Genomic DNA, 13,540 nt, shown 5'->3' with positions numbered 1-13,540 from the left:
TCCCGGATCCGCGCGACTTTGTCATGCAGATATTGGGCGAAATCCTCGGCCTTCCCCTCCAGGGGATCCCCCCCCCTCAATTGAAGGAGGGAGCGGGTCACCCTGAAGAGGGCGGCCGGGCGACTATCTGATGACGCGATGAGTGAGGAATAGTAGTTAGTCCTAGCCACTCTCATCGCCACTAGGTAGGATCTAACATATATCCAATAAGAGCTGTTCATAGAAAAGAAAGATATTACAAATTGCTTTCTGGGATAGAAAATTAGGATGGCAAAGTAATTTGAAATTATCCTATGAGAGTGGTGGTGGTGGGTGTTACATATTCAACCTTTGGCAAGTTAGCTGCTGAAGCATCAGGTCTGGATAGAATTTTCTTAAAATAAGGTCCATTTGGCCTCAACACACGGTAGGAACATCTTAAGGGTACAGCTCCAATAGTTTAATCACTGCATTGTAAATGACTATATTTATCCATACAGGTGAAAGTTAAAATTAGTCAGAACAACAGACGTGAATTAGGAAGTCATCATGTAACTTTGGAAGGAGAGATTAAAATATAACTGTACAGTACTTATAAGTGCTGCAAAGAATATTGGAAGCTACTTTTTATACCTTTATCTTTTTTCCTCCTATTTTCTTTACTTATTGAAGTTTTAGCTTTTTGTGTTACTTCTTTTTATTTTTTCTATTCTAATTTAGTTTTATTTAACACTTTTAATAAAAATTATATGAACAACAGAAGCAAATTACATTATACTAGAGGACGAATCTCTAATTTCAAAAAATGGTGTTGAATTTTAAAGTCTCCACTTAATTATCTGAAAAATGTTCTGATGTAAATTTACGGCTATGGAAAAGCTGTAGTGTTCTGGTTGTGGTTTGTGATGATGAGAATATTAAATATATTAATAAAGTTATCCTTATATTTGATCTACAGCAGCAAGATGGAACTTGTGGATGATAATACCGTGATCCGAGCCAGAGGTTTACCTTGGCAGTCATCAGACCAGGACATTGCCAGGTTCTTCAAAGGAATAAATATTGCCAAGTTAGTCCCGTCTGAATGATATACTTTTTATGTTTGGATATGTTTACCATTATCCCCAGAGGTCCACATATTGGCTGAACTTGGTAGCCAGCCAAAGGTTTTTCTCCCCAAGCTTCAGAGAAAGGCAACGTATTCAGACACCAGTATGAAGGAATGTGTTTGTATCAGTATATTTTCCCAATTCCTGTTCAAGGTGGCAATTTATGGTTTTACAGATACCTAGACAATAATGAGGAATGCGAGGGTTTGTAGCACAGTCTCCCTATCCCTAAACTTAGAAGAATGACAATTGATCCCCTATTACATTAAATGGGAGACACGAAAAAAGAAGAATGCCATCTTAGATTTGTCCAGACCTTTGCACTCCATCAAGGATTATCCCGGCTTCTTTGAGCGGTGTATAAAGTCATCTGGTGGCAAGATTAAAAATTACGCAAATGAACATTACTGTATATAGCAAAAGCATGTTTGAAATGGTTTTTCCATTTGATAAAATGGCCTGAAGCAAATTTCTTTTTACAAATGGCATTAAAATGGCCAGGAGTCAACACTGACTGGAAGGCACATCATTTATAAGCAATGTATATGAACAACACCCTCTTGCTCTAAAAGAAGGTCCATTCTGCTCCAAATCTTACAGCAGAATAGCAATAGCACTTAGACTTATATACTCGAAGTATCACGAAATGTCGGGAGAGAGATTCGTCAAATGTCTCGGTCGTATAACGGGGGTTGTTAGACCCAGGAGTAAAATGACTGGATCCTTCCTACCTTCCGACTCAGTTGGAACTCGAGCAGTCCTAACTTGAGGTCCGACACCCGTCTCAATCGGACGTTATGACGTAAGATTAGTCACACGGTGAGACCAAGGTTCTTAATCTTAAGAAGTAATTTTGCTATTCATATGTTTGTGCTGCTTTTTTCTGTTATTTTATTTATATCCCACTTTTATAAAGCAGATAATTCCTTTTTTAATAAAGGAAGGACTCAAAAAGTAAACCTATCCTGAAGAGCTGCTTCTTGACTCCTTTTCTTTTTATATACATTCTTATTAAAGTATCAGTGTAGCTTGTTATGCTTCAGCAGATGTTTTCAGAACTTCTGCAGAAAGTTTTAAATGCTGAAACTCTGTATTTCTATAATTGTTTAAGTCATAAGAAAGGGCTTTTAAAGTTGCAAGCAATTCAAGAATAGAGACCAAATTTAGGATCTTTAAGGAATTAATATAATTTTTAGAGTTAATATAATTTTGGGGGATTTCCATAACGGGAGATGGGGGTTTCAACTTCACCTTCTTTAGTTAATTAAAGATTGGAGAGTGAGAAGTGATTTCTTTTTTTAACACTCTCCTTGAGAATCCAGAATTCATTCAAAAAGTTTAAGAAAAAAAGTAAGTTATCTGTTTTACCATTTAAATCATAGAATAGTCCAGAGCACGGGTTGGCAACCCGCAGGTCCAAAGCCACATGTGGCTCTTTGAGCCTTCTCCTGCGGCTCCCAGCCTCCTCCGCCATTTGCACAGAGACAGAGACAGAGAGAGGCACTTGCGCTTCCTCTCTCTCTCTCTCTCTCTCTCTCTCTCTCTCTCTCTCTGTGTGTGTGTGTGTGTGTGTGTGTGTGTGTGTGTGTGTGTGTGTGTGAAAAAGAGAGTGGTCTCATGCTGTTCTCAGACAAGCTGACAAGCTTATTGGGTGGGGCTCCTGCCTTTGCTGTGTCTAAGCAGGAAGCAGCAGCTCTCTCTCTCTCTTTCTCCCCCCCCTCTCTTTCTCCCCCCCCTCTCTCTTCCAGAGTAACGGTATAACTACCACACTGATGTCTATAACTGCAAAGAAATACAATCATTCCATTCCCCGCCTCACCATTCTGTCAGTACCTATTCTTCCCATCCCCCCCATCCAGTCATAATTGGTGAAGCTTCTTGGATGAGAAGCGAAATGTCTTCTTCTTCTTCCCCAAGGAAAAACAGTCCAATTGCCTTTTGAAAAAGCACCTTCGGGACTACCACTCTGATGACACTGGGATTGTAGATCCAGGTCACGGTACTAAATATCAGAAATCCATGGTCGTGTGATTTTCCACACATCTTTTAACAAAATAAAGTGTTGCTCATAGTTATTTTCAAAATCTTTTCAATACAAGTAACACCAATTGAATTAATTTTGGAAGTGAACTTTTTACTAACATTCACATTGTAGAATTAATCGAATTGTTATTTTTTAAAGGAAGATCTGAATACATCAAAAAAGGACCAGGGTCACTTTTTTTTTCCTTTCCACGTAAATATAGCTTTTTTTTGTAACCTTTTCTATCTCTCTCTCTTCAGAGGAGGGGCTGCGCTTTGTCTCAATGCCCAGGGCAGAAGAAATGGAGAAGCGCTTGTCAGGTTTGTAAGTGAAGAACACAGAGAATTAGCATTACAAAGACACAAGCATCACATGGGGAACCGGTATATAGAGGTGCGTAGGTCAAGTTCTGAATGGTATATTTGAGTGAAATAATGGAAGGTTTGTCTGAGTTTAATTATATTTTTCTTTGCTTATCTCCAGGTGTACAAAGCAACAGGTGAGGACTTCCTCAAAATTGCTGGAGGTAAACTTTCTTTTCCTGTAATCTAAATTAACATTTTAAATCAGCTTTCTGTGATTGTGTCCTCTCCACATGGGTGGTCTTCAACTGACAGAATTTTCAGCAGTAGCCACATTCAGCATATCCAGGTTGGGGAAAGTGAGTCCTAAATAGAAAACCCTTCTTTTCTGTTAAGTTCAAGAAATTGATTAAATTAGCCAGGATCTTTAAATCTCTGGCTACATAACTGTGTTGGCCATTAAGGATTTCAGATGATTTTAGGGCAAGAATTGGATAGTTACAATTTCTTTGTAGATTGGAGAAAGAAAATACTTTGCATTGGCCATTGATCCAAAACACCAATAAAAATATTAATTTTTATTAATTCAGCAGTACGACTTTAAAAAATGGGAAAATCTTAATTTATTATCAGCATAATGCAGGTTGAGAGCCAGTTTGGTGCCATGTGAGTTGTAGTTCTTTCTTAGGCACAAAGGCAGGTAGGTGATTTTGTGGCAGTCGCTCTCTCTCAGTCCAGGGAAGACAGCAAAGACAAGCCATTTCTGAAATCTTGCCAAGAAGATTTGGCAGACCATCACCAATAGCCAACGCTGACTTGAAGGCACACGCGCGCGCGCACACACACACACAGCATGTGATACAAGATTAGAGGTACAGGGCAAGAAACAATGACGGTCCGATTATCCACGGATATTCCCAATTGCAATGTTTAACTAAACCATACAGATGGTGCTTCCAAGCTGTGATGGTAATGTGAAGGCACTTTCTTGAAGCCTTTTCAATATTTAAGAGAACCAGCCTGATTCAAATACAGTAAGTCATGATTTCTTGCCTAAATCAACTGCTGGGATCATGCAACATACAGTACTAAAACCACTAGTTTACAAAATATGGTCCATATTGTTTCTGGACAAGAGTTACAATGTTAACTGGGTGGTAACATTAGGGCTTACCACATGGTTAGAGGATACAGAACCTGCTCTACTAGGGTGTGGAATCTGAAAGTCCTGTAGTAGTTTAATGTTTAGTTTCTAGTCCAGAAGCCATTTGAATAGAGTTTCTGTACAATAGTGTGGTTTATAGTGAAGAATTCTGTTTTCTGCAAGCAAAGAAATCAGTGCAACCTGCCTAATATACCTTGGAATTTCTGAATTTTAGTGCCTGTGTATGTGGAGAACATCAGATTGAGGAAGATTGTCTTAGGCATAACTTATTGTGTAATAATAAATGTGGAAATACACATATGCAGGTATTTTTCCCTTTGTAAAATGAAATCTGTGAAGGATATAAAGAATATAAAAAATTAGTCAATGAGGAGAGACCTTGGCAATCTAGATAATACCACTGTGCATATATATATGTGTGTATGTATGTGTCATTCCCATGCCACTAAAAAAATTGCACATTGTGCTTATTACCTAAGAAGGTTGCCACCCAATGCATAAATTGCTATACCACTAAACCAGTGTTTCTCAAACACGCTGGCTGGGAAATTCTGGGAATTGAGGTTCACACATTTTAAAATTGCCAAGGGTTGGAAATACTGCATTAGATCTACTTCCTTTCATAATAACTCTGGGTTATGTATGGTTACCTAGCTTTCTAAAAGTTGTTTCTTATTGTTCTTTAAGGTACATCCAATGAAGTAGCCCAGTTCCTATCTAAAGAAAACCAAGTGATTGTTCGTATGCGGGGTCTCCCATTCAATGTCACATCAGAAGAAGTGTTAGCGTTTTTTGGTCAACACTGTCCTGTGACAGGTGGAAAAGAAGGAATCCTTTTTGTGACTTACCCTGACAATAGGCCAACGGGAGATGCATTTGTGTTGTTTGCTTGTGAGGAATATGCACAAAACGCACTAAAAAAGCATAAGGACTTGTTGGGAAAAAGGTACATAGAACTTTTCAGGAGTACAGCTGCTGAGGTACAGCAGGTGAGAACCAGTATTCACTAATATTATGTTGTGAGGTGCTAATTGAAGATAATTATGGAATTCACAACTGCAAAATAAAGCAGTCACCAATTTGAATGTCTTTAATGGAAGATTAAACAAATTCATGAAAAGATAAACGCAGTCATGAAACTATATATTATCTTTGGTACCTGATTCAGTATGCCTTTTATATCAGTCGGTGGTTACTAAAAGGCATCTAGTTTCACATTTTGGATAAAGATAATCTGAACTAGGGAAATGTTTTTTTAGGTTACGGCCTCCAAAATTAAAGAAATTAATTATAAGCCTGCAATGGTTCAAGGCAGGCCTACTGGCCAGATGTGAGGAATAGTATTGCTGTGTCTCAGTCCTGATGCAGCAGAACATTCACACAGAAAGTTGTGTTGTGTTTTCTGATTGAAGAAATTTTCCTACTAGATGGCTTTCGTCCCTCCTTCATTGGTGGCAGGCACTGAGGTAGAGACTCTGCTGTGATGATGTGTCTTTGACAAATGATTAGCAGACCATCTCTGTGTTAGGGCAGGAAGGTGTAGATGAGACCTTAGACAATGTAATTTATTTTTTTTAAAAAAATAATCTTAGCCAGTTAATTGGGAAGCAGCTGTAGTTGAGATAGAGACATACCTGCATATAAAGACCCCATATCTAATCTCTAGCATTTTTTGGAAAAGCATGAGAAATGTAACCCAAATTTTAGAGACATTTGCTACCTGCCAGTGTTGATAAGGAATGTATGGTCTTTTAGTCACAAGGGACTACACTTAGTAGTTTTTGGAGTGGTGAAGGCCATAGTGCCAAGGGTTAGCTTTCAAAACAAGAAAAGCCAGATCATGTACTAGGATTTTCTCTCTCACTCTCTCTCTCACTTTGTCAGGAGTCTTTATTTTCAAATTCATTAAGCTGACTTTAGAGCTTACACTATCATTTGGTATGTTTCCTGTTTCTAAACATGTTTATTGTTTTTGCTCACAGGTCCTGAACAGGTATTCCTCTGCTCCTCTCATTCCTCTCCCAACTCCTCCTATTCTTCCTGTGCTACCTCAGCAGTTTGTGCCTCCCACCACTGTCAGGGACTGTGTTCGTCTGCGTGGTCTTCCATATGCTGCCACTATAGAGGACATTTTGGGATTCCTGGGAGAGTTTTCTGGAGATATCAGAACTCATGGGGTTCACATGGTATTAAATCACCAGGTTAGTGAAGAATATTGACAAGAATGTACTCGCAATGAAGTGGTTGCTCCTGAAACAAGGAATGGGACTTTGAGTGTTCATTTTGCCCAATGGTAAGGCCAGACCTGATTAAAAGGATACATTTCTCAAAGGCTCAGAAACCAAGTACGGAAGCAAGAGTAACTTTTGCACGGAGTGAAGGCTTTATAGTTGTTTGGCCTAAAAGAAAAGACTGACTTCCTAAAAGGTCCAGCAACAATAATGAGGAATAAATACCAATGCAGAACACTTTAGTTTCTACACAGCACTGGAACTTTCAGAATTTGCCTCTCTGGGAAATTGTCTTTTTAGGATATCTATGACCAAAATAGTGGTAATCAGAGAATGGCGCACAGAAAGGAAGATAGAAGAAAAGCCCTCATTTTCCCCGTTCCTGTGATGGCAAAGCAGTTAAGATCCAATAGAAGAGAATATATGGAGCTCAGGGTTGAATGTGGGATTCTTGGTGCTTGGTTATTTGTTTACATTTCATTACCCAACTTGGTAACATCATCAGTACTGATGATATTACCTAGTTGGGTAATGACACATCTGAAAACAACAACCAAGTTCAGAAAGCACCAAGAAATCTGCAATTAAGATCACTGCCAGAAAGATCTTGGTATATGTGAAGTTTCTAGAAGAGGGGTGACACTCAGATGTTTCCGTTCTACAATTCCCAGAAGGCCAACCAATATTACCAATAGCAAGAAGTGCTGGGATGAGTATAGCAACATCTGGGATGCCATTCATTATTTACACCTCTCCTAACTTCATATGCATCCCTTAAGGATAAGGAAATTGCCCACATCTGGTTTAGGCTATGCCTAGCACCACACTAGGAGTTCATAAAAATCAAACATCATAGTCATATCCATAATGTTACAAAATAATCGAAAGCCAGCATTGAAGAAAAACAAATATGAAACAGAGAAGAATACTTCTTCATCTTGTACAGAGCCTTGCTTAACAGTTAAAGATTCATCCTAACTTCAGCTTAGGAGAAATATGTGTGTAGTCCCAGGAGGGCAAAAATGTTTATGACTTCAGTGACACTGAATGAAGATAACATATTTTATTGATGGTCCAGATGTTGTAAACTAGGCTTTTCTACCGAAACCCCTAATTGTCATAGGGAGGAAATTTAGCATTTGTCAATGCAGTCATGTGATAGAATTTTGGGCTTGATGGGTGCATCTCGAATGTAAAAAGAGCTATTTCAGCTATCTAACATTTATAACGATATTTTCGGGCCACTATTTGGCAAAGCAAAATAGTCCCAATTATCTCTTGATGCAAACATATTCTAGAAAGACATTGTCTATTTAATCACTTTAGTACAGCAAACATTATCTTAGGAGATAAATCCATAATGCTGATTTGTTTCCAAACAAAAATATTATAGGTTAAGAAATATAAAGTTGAATATAGTAGAAATTAGTACTTAAGTGTGTTTGGTAAAACAAGGGATGGATGGATGGATGGTCGATCAAGTATGAGCAGATGTCAAGTGAATGTTGACAGAATGATCAATATGCAGGAAAGAAATATGTTGAGGGGATTTGGCCATACAGAGAAAACGAATGAGAACTGAATTGCAAGACAATGGTATGAAAACAAAATATGAACGGAAGGAAGGAAAAGACCATTCATGGGTTGAAATTGATGATAACCTCCCAAACAGAGCTATGAAAATTTAAAAAAAATAAAAGTCAAGGTTTCAAGTAGCACATGGATGTAGTGGAAACAAAGATGGTTAGCATACTTTAAAAAGTATGGAAAGCTATGAGTGGTGTGTAAAACTTATATTTCGATAGATTTGATTTTCTTTCATTTTTTACTCACTATTTCTTATTCTTTTCTCTGCTCTATATAATATTGCCAACTTTGAACAAGAATAGCATGATGTCTGAGCACACGTATCCATGTAATGTATAGATAGTAATAATGGTTTATTTCATGCAGTTGTAAATGAATGAATTGCAAGGTAATTTAGTTCTCAGTGTAGGGATCCATTAAACTCTCTCCAATAGTTAGCCAGTCAGCCACCCTTTGAAGGTTTCCAGTATGGGGAAATTCACTGGAATTCTGGGCAGGCATTGCCACTGTGAAACAGCTTGTACCATCAAGAAATCTCTCTTAATATTCCATTTGAATTTCATTTCTTTTAAATTTAACCTACTCTTTTTATTTTCTCATCTGTTTTCATCTCTTCAATAAAAACTGGCTCATTGATAAAATTAAAAGAGCCTAGTGGGAATCTTTTTAATCCTATAGTTTTTCTTACCCACCCTTGCCCAGAACAAATAGTCATGCTTATTCCCGTTACTCTGGAAACAGCTTTTAAGTACTCTCGCTTTTAAGCAGAAATAAACAAGCTCTCTGCTACAAGAAATTTAGCAAATTATGGCCTCAGACAGTTTAACCGAACTATTGGGTTGCATTTATACTTGCTAGCCATTGGGAAACTGCAATAATGAAAACCATCAGAGAAGAGACTGCTGCTGTATTTATCTTAGCTATTAAGATACCTTTCTGGCTTTCCTGTTACACCTTTGCTTGCACCTTTCCCAAACAAGACTGTGCGCAGCAATATATTGCTATGTCACTGTCCTGTTTTATTGTCTGGCATAAACTGTCTTTTGGAGCTCTACTTCATACCAAGTGGATGGCTCAGTATCCCAAAAAATCTTCAATGTGCTGTTAGTAGAATGTTACTTTATGGTGACACATGGACAAACTTCTCTGCAGCAGCATCTATTATGTGGAATGATCACATCACAATTTTTCAGGCCAAAATGCTGTCTTTTTATCCCTTCCTTCCTTCCTTCCTTCCTTCCTTCCTTCCTTCCTTCCTTACTTACTTACTTACTTACTTACTTACTTACTTACTTACTTACTTACTAACCTGAAAGCTGGTATGGTGTAGTGTCAAAGTATTGGGCTAGAAGCGGCATAACCCAGGTTCTACTCCACCCTCAGTTTACTGGATAACTTTGGGCCAGTTGCATTCTCTTAAGTCCATGAAGACAAACAAAGCCCATCATCCTATATTGCTTTAAGTATAAATTAAATATTTCTCCATTTGTATAATGGTACATGGGAAAGACCTTGAGAGGAAAGACCTTGAGAGGAAAGACCTTGAGAGGCAGCTGCCCAGGGAGCAGAGAGGACATATAGCTTGCAGCTGTATAATGGATGGAGAAAGAGGCTCAAAAGAGACCCTCCTCTAAAGGAGACGGCATAATAAGATTATTTATGAAGTGAATGATGTTATGAAATGAAAGTAGGATGGAGGCTTCCTAACCAATCTGAGTGGCTATACAGGGTTTCTCAACCTTGGCAACTTTAAGATGTGTGGGCTTCAGCTGCTAGGATCCCCTAGCTAGCATGCTGGCTGGGGAATTCTGGGAGTTGAAGTTCACACAGGCTAAGGTTGTTGAAACACTGGTTTAACCCAACATGGGCAAGACTCCGCCTCCTCCTCCTTCCCTGCTCTACTGTAATAAAGAGAAAAGAAATAGCATAATGTTTTGGGCCTCTTTTAAAGTAGCTGCAGTTTGGTTTTGTGTCTGAAACAAACTGCAGTCCAGCTTAGACAAATAATTCAACTTCATAAACTACACCATGAAAATCATTTGTCTCACTAACTCTTATTTAAAATATTATTTTTATCATTACTATCATGCACATAATAAGGCAAAGCAGTAGTTAATAGTTGGAGTAGACCTTTTTTAATTTCTTTGTAGCTATGCTGCAAGAGGATGAGAAGGCCTGTTGATGCTACATTAAATCACTGTTTAACACTGCATCTCAATGAATACAATGAGTAGAGTCTCTCTGTTGGGTCACTAACTCACTGGCCCAACATTTTCTTCCGCAATTAATAGCATTATAGAGTGAGTTAGAAACTTCTATTATTTAGCCTAGAAATGACATTTTCATGCTACACTTCAGCTTATACAGTTATGGTAATTCCCTGATTCAAGGTTTTCACAAAAATAAGTGGATTGGAAAATTCACTTCCAAAAACTGGGTTCTATAGAAGAGGGATTTTCAACCTTTTCACCCATTGTACCACTTTTAGGATATGGCAATATCCGAGTACCACCAGTCGCCTAGCAAGGTGTCAAAAACTTGACCAAAAAAAAAAAAGAAAAGAAAAAAGTGATAAAGTACAGGTAGTCCTCGACTTACAACAGTTCACTTAGTGACTGTTCGAAATTACAATGGCACTGAAAAAAGTGCCCCCCAAGGCACAGCCGAGCAAGACACCTGCCTGCCCGCCCGGCGGCACTCTTCCTCCTGTCCGAGGTTTTCATTGTTGTGAGCATTTCTGTTGAGGATTGGCAGGGGGGGTGGGGTAGGGGGGTGTTTGGTTTTTATTCCCCCCCGTCTGCTGGGTGGTTCGTCGTCCAAAACCAGTGAAGTGTACTGGGACCCTGTGACACTGGCAGTATTTATACTTAGTCAACGGTTCGTAGACTTACATTTAGTGTTCTGGGACCTCTACGACGTTGTAAGGTCGACTAGCCGCGAAGAAGACCCGAGTCGTCTTCGCGGTCGATCAGCGCTGAGCTCCAGCTGGAGCCTGGCGCTGATCCTGGCACCTCCGCTGAGCCCTGACAGCCCTGCAGCTCCAGCCATCTCTCACTCAGGCTTGTGCGGTGCTGCCACCGGTTCAGCTCATTCCCCTCCCCCGCTACTACTTTTCTAGGATGGTCGCGTACCACCTGCCAGGTGCCCATGTACCACAGGTGGTACCCGTGCCACTGGTTGAAAAGCCCTGCTATAGAACAACTACTTTATAGCACACTGTCAACCTTACTGGATATACCAAATAGGATATGCAACCAGATAAATGAATTCTACTTTATTGTAAAGCTACATTAACAGATTGTTTCAAATCCGAAAATACAAATCTCCTGCCCTTTAGCTGGCTCAGGAATTCTGGGAATTGAAGTCCATGAGTCATAAAAGAGCCAAGGTTGACTACCCCTGCATTATACACCTTCAGGCTATATGTCCTCTCTGTTCTCTGGGCAGCTTCTTTGCCCTGCCTCTCAAGGTCTTTCCCATGTACCATTATACAAATGGAGACATATTTAGTTTATACTTAAAGCAATATCTTGCTTTAAAAACATTGCATATTTTTTTTTAAAAAAAAGCTATGATGACCCCGATCCTTTGAAAAATTCATACAGTTTAGGAACTCAATACTGCATACGCAGCAATGTAGAGAGGACAAAAAATATCAGTCTTCCATCTTAAGCTGTCTTTTTTAAAAGGCAAAGTTATGCTTATATACTGAGCAAGTGACTTTGCTGTGGTGCTCCAGTTCTTCATTCTTTTGTCCTTAGGGTCGACCCTCAGGAGATGCCTTCATCCAAATGAAGTCTTCAGATCGAGCCTTCTTAGCAGCTCAGAAATGCCACAAAAAAACCATGAAGGACAGATATGTGGAAGTCTTTCAATGTTCTGCTGAGGAGATGAATTTTGTATTAATGGGGGGCACTTTAAATCGAAATGGCTTATCCCCACCACCATGTAAGTTACCATGTAAGTCTTGCTTGGGTCTTGGTGCTCTTCTGTGCTGTACGCTGGTAGGTGCTGGAGCTCCTTCTCTTGACTCTTATGCCCCTCTCTTGGAAAGGTTCAGCATATGGGGATCTAGAGTGCAAACTTTCCCCTTGAAATCAGTTGGTCGTTCTTCTTTGGGTTGTGGACTACTGTGATTCACAAAGGAATTGTCTTCCTTACTCTTGCTTTTCTGCTGACATACACACTTTTTTCCAATTCCTGGGTGCCTAATTTGCACTGGGCAGGTGTAAACAATATTTTAGAATAAACTATTTGCAGCTTACCTACTTAAGTTCACTGTTGGTTATAAATAGCATAATTTAGCTCCTTGAAATGATGGGAACTAAGGTCCCACAGAACTGAACAACAGAATACAACTACACTGTTTTAAAAAAGGTGAACCTGAGGATCTTGAACCAGGTCAGAAGAATAACAACCCAAAAGGGCTAGTTTGTCCTTCCTAACTATTCTGCTGCTTATAAAGAATTGCTTTCCACAACAGTTAACTATAAAAAGATCTCTGATTGGCAGCAATGGGTCTTATTATGGTTATTTTTTCAGAAGCATTGTAGTGTACTTTTTCCCAAGTCTAGTTTATCTCTCCCCTGAAAAATTAAGAGTTTTGCAGTGTGTCATTAATTAACATGTAGTTTGACCTTTCAATGGCTTTAAAAAATAGGACAGATTTATGGAAAATAAATTTGTCAGTAGCTATAGTCTTTGAAAGTTATATGCACCTTCTAAATTTGAAGCTGATTTTCTCCTGGATAGGGACCGATAAAGAACAGTAAAGTGATGATGTTCACAAGTTCTGCTTCTGAAATTCCTAAAACATTTGACTGACTACTACTAGATTAAATACTGTATACTTTTGAACAAATCTTATAGAATTCGCATACTTCTGAAAGCACACTGATATTCTAGCCTACAACCAGTGGTGGGATTCAAATATGTGAACAACCGGTTCTCTGTGTGGATGCTGCTTCCAGGAGCCCATTCTGGGCCTGGGCAACAAAAAATTAGTTACCGGTTCTGCCGAACTGGTGCAAACTGGCTGAATCCCACCACTGCCTACAACCTGCATTTTATTCAAGTGTGTTATATTTCACCTATAATATAATTTAAGATCACACAAAATCAGATATCTTCATGAATGCAAGTGC

At 39.0% G+C, this 13,540-nt stretch overlaps 1 protein-coding gene across 1 annotated transcript in view; it reads left to right on the top strand.

Annotated features, from left to right (window-relative positions):
- ESRP1 (epithelial splicing regulatory protein 1) overlaps nt 1–13,540 on the top strand; it is a 41,762-nt gene that overhangs the window by 22,600 nt on the left and 5,622 nt on the right. The window contains exons 7-12 of the mRNA XM_015821865.1: nt 938–1,048; nt 3,372–3,504; nt 3,595–3,637; nt 5,266–5,567; nt 6,561–6,779; nt 12,158–12,344. Of these exons, the coding sequence (XP_015677351.1) occupies nt 938–1,048; nt 3,372–3,504; nt 3,595–3,637; nt 5,266–5,567; nt 6,561–6,779; nt 12,158–12,344 (995 nt within the window). The remainder of the gene's footprint in view (nt 1–937; nt 1,049–3,371; nt 3,505–3,594; nt 3,638–5,265; nt 5,568–6,560; nt 6,780–12,157; nt 12,345–13,540) is intronic.

The sequence above is a fragment of the Protobothrops mucrosquamatus genome, unplaced genomic scaffold (assembly GCF_001527695.2).
Source record: "Protobothrops mucrosquamatus isolate PMUCROS unplaced genomic scaffold, P.Mucros_1.0 scaffold1414, whole genome shotgun sequence".
In the NCBI taxonomy this organism is placed as follows: Eukaryota; Metazoa; Chordata; class Lepidosauria; order Squamata; family Viperidae; genus Protobothrops; species Protobothrops mucrosquamatus.
The sequence above is the reverse complement of the archived record's forward strand: the minus strand, read 5'-3'. Positions and strand labels throughout refer to the sequence as shown.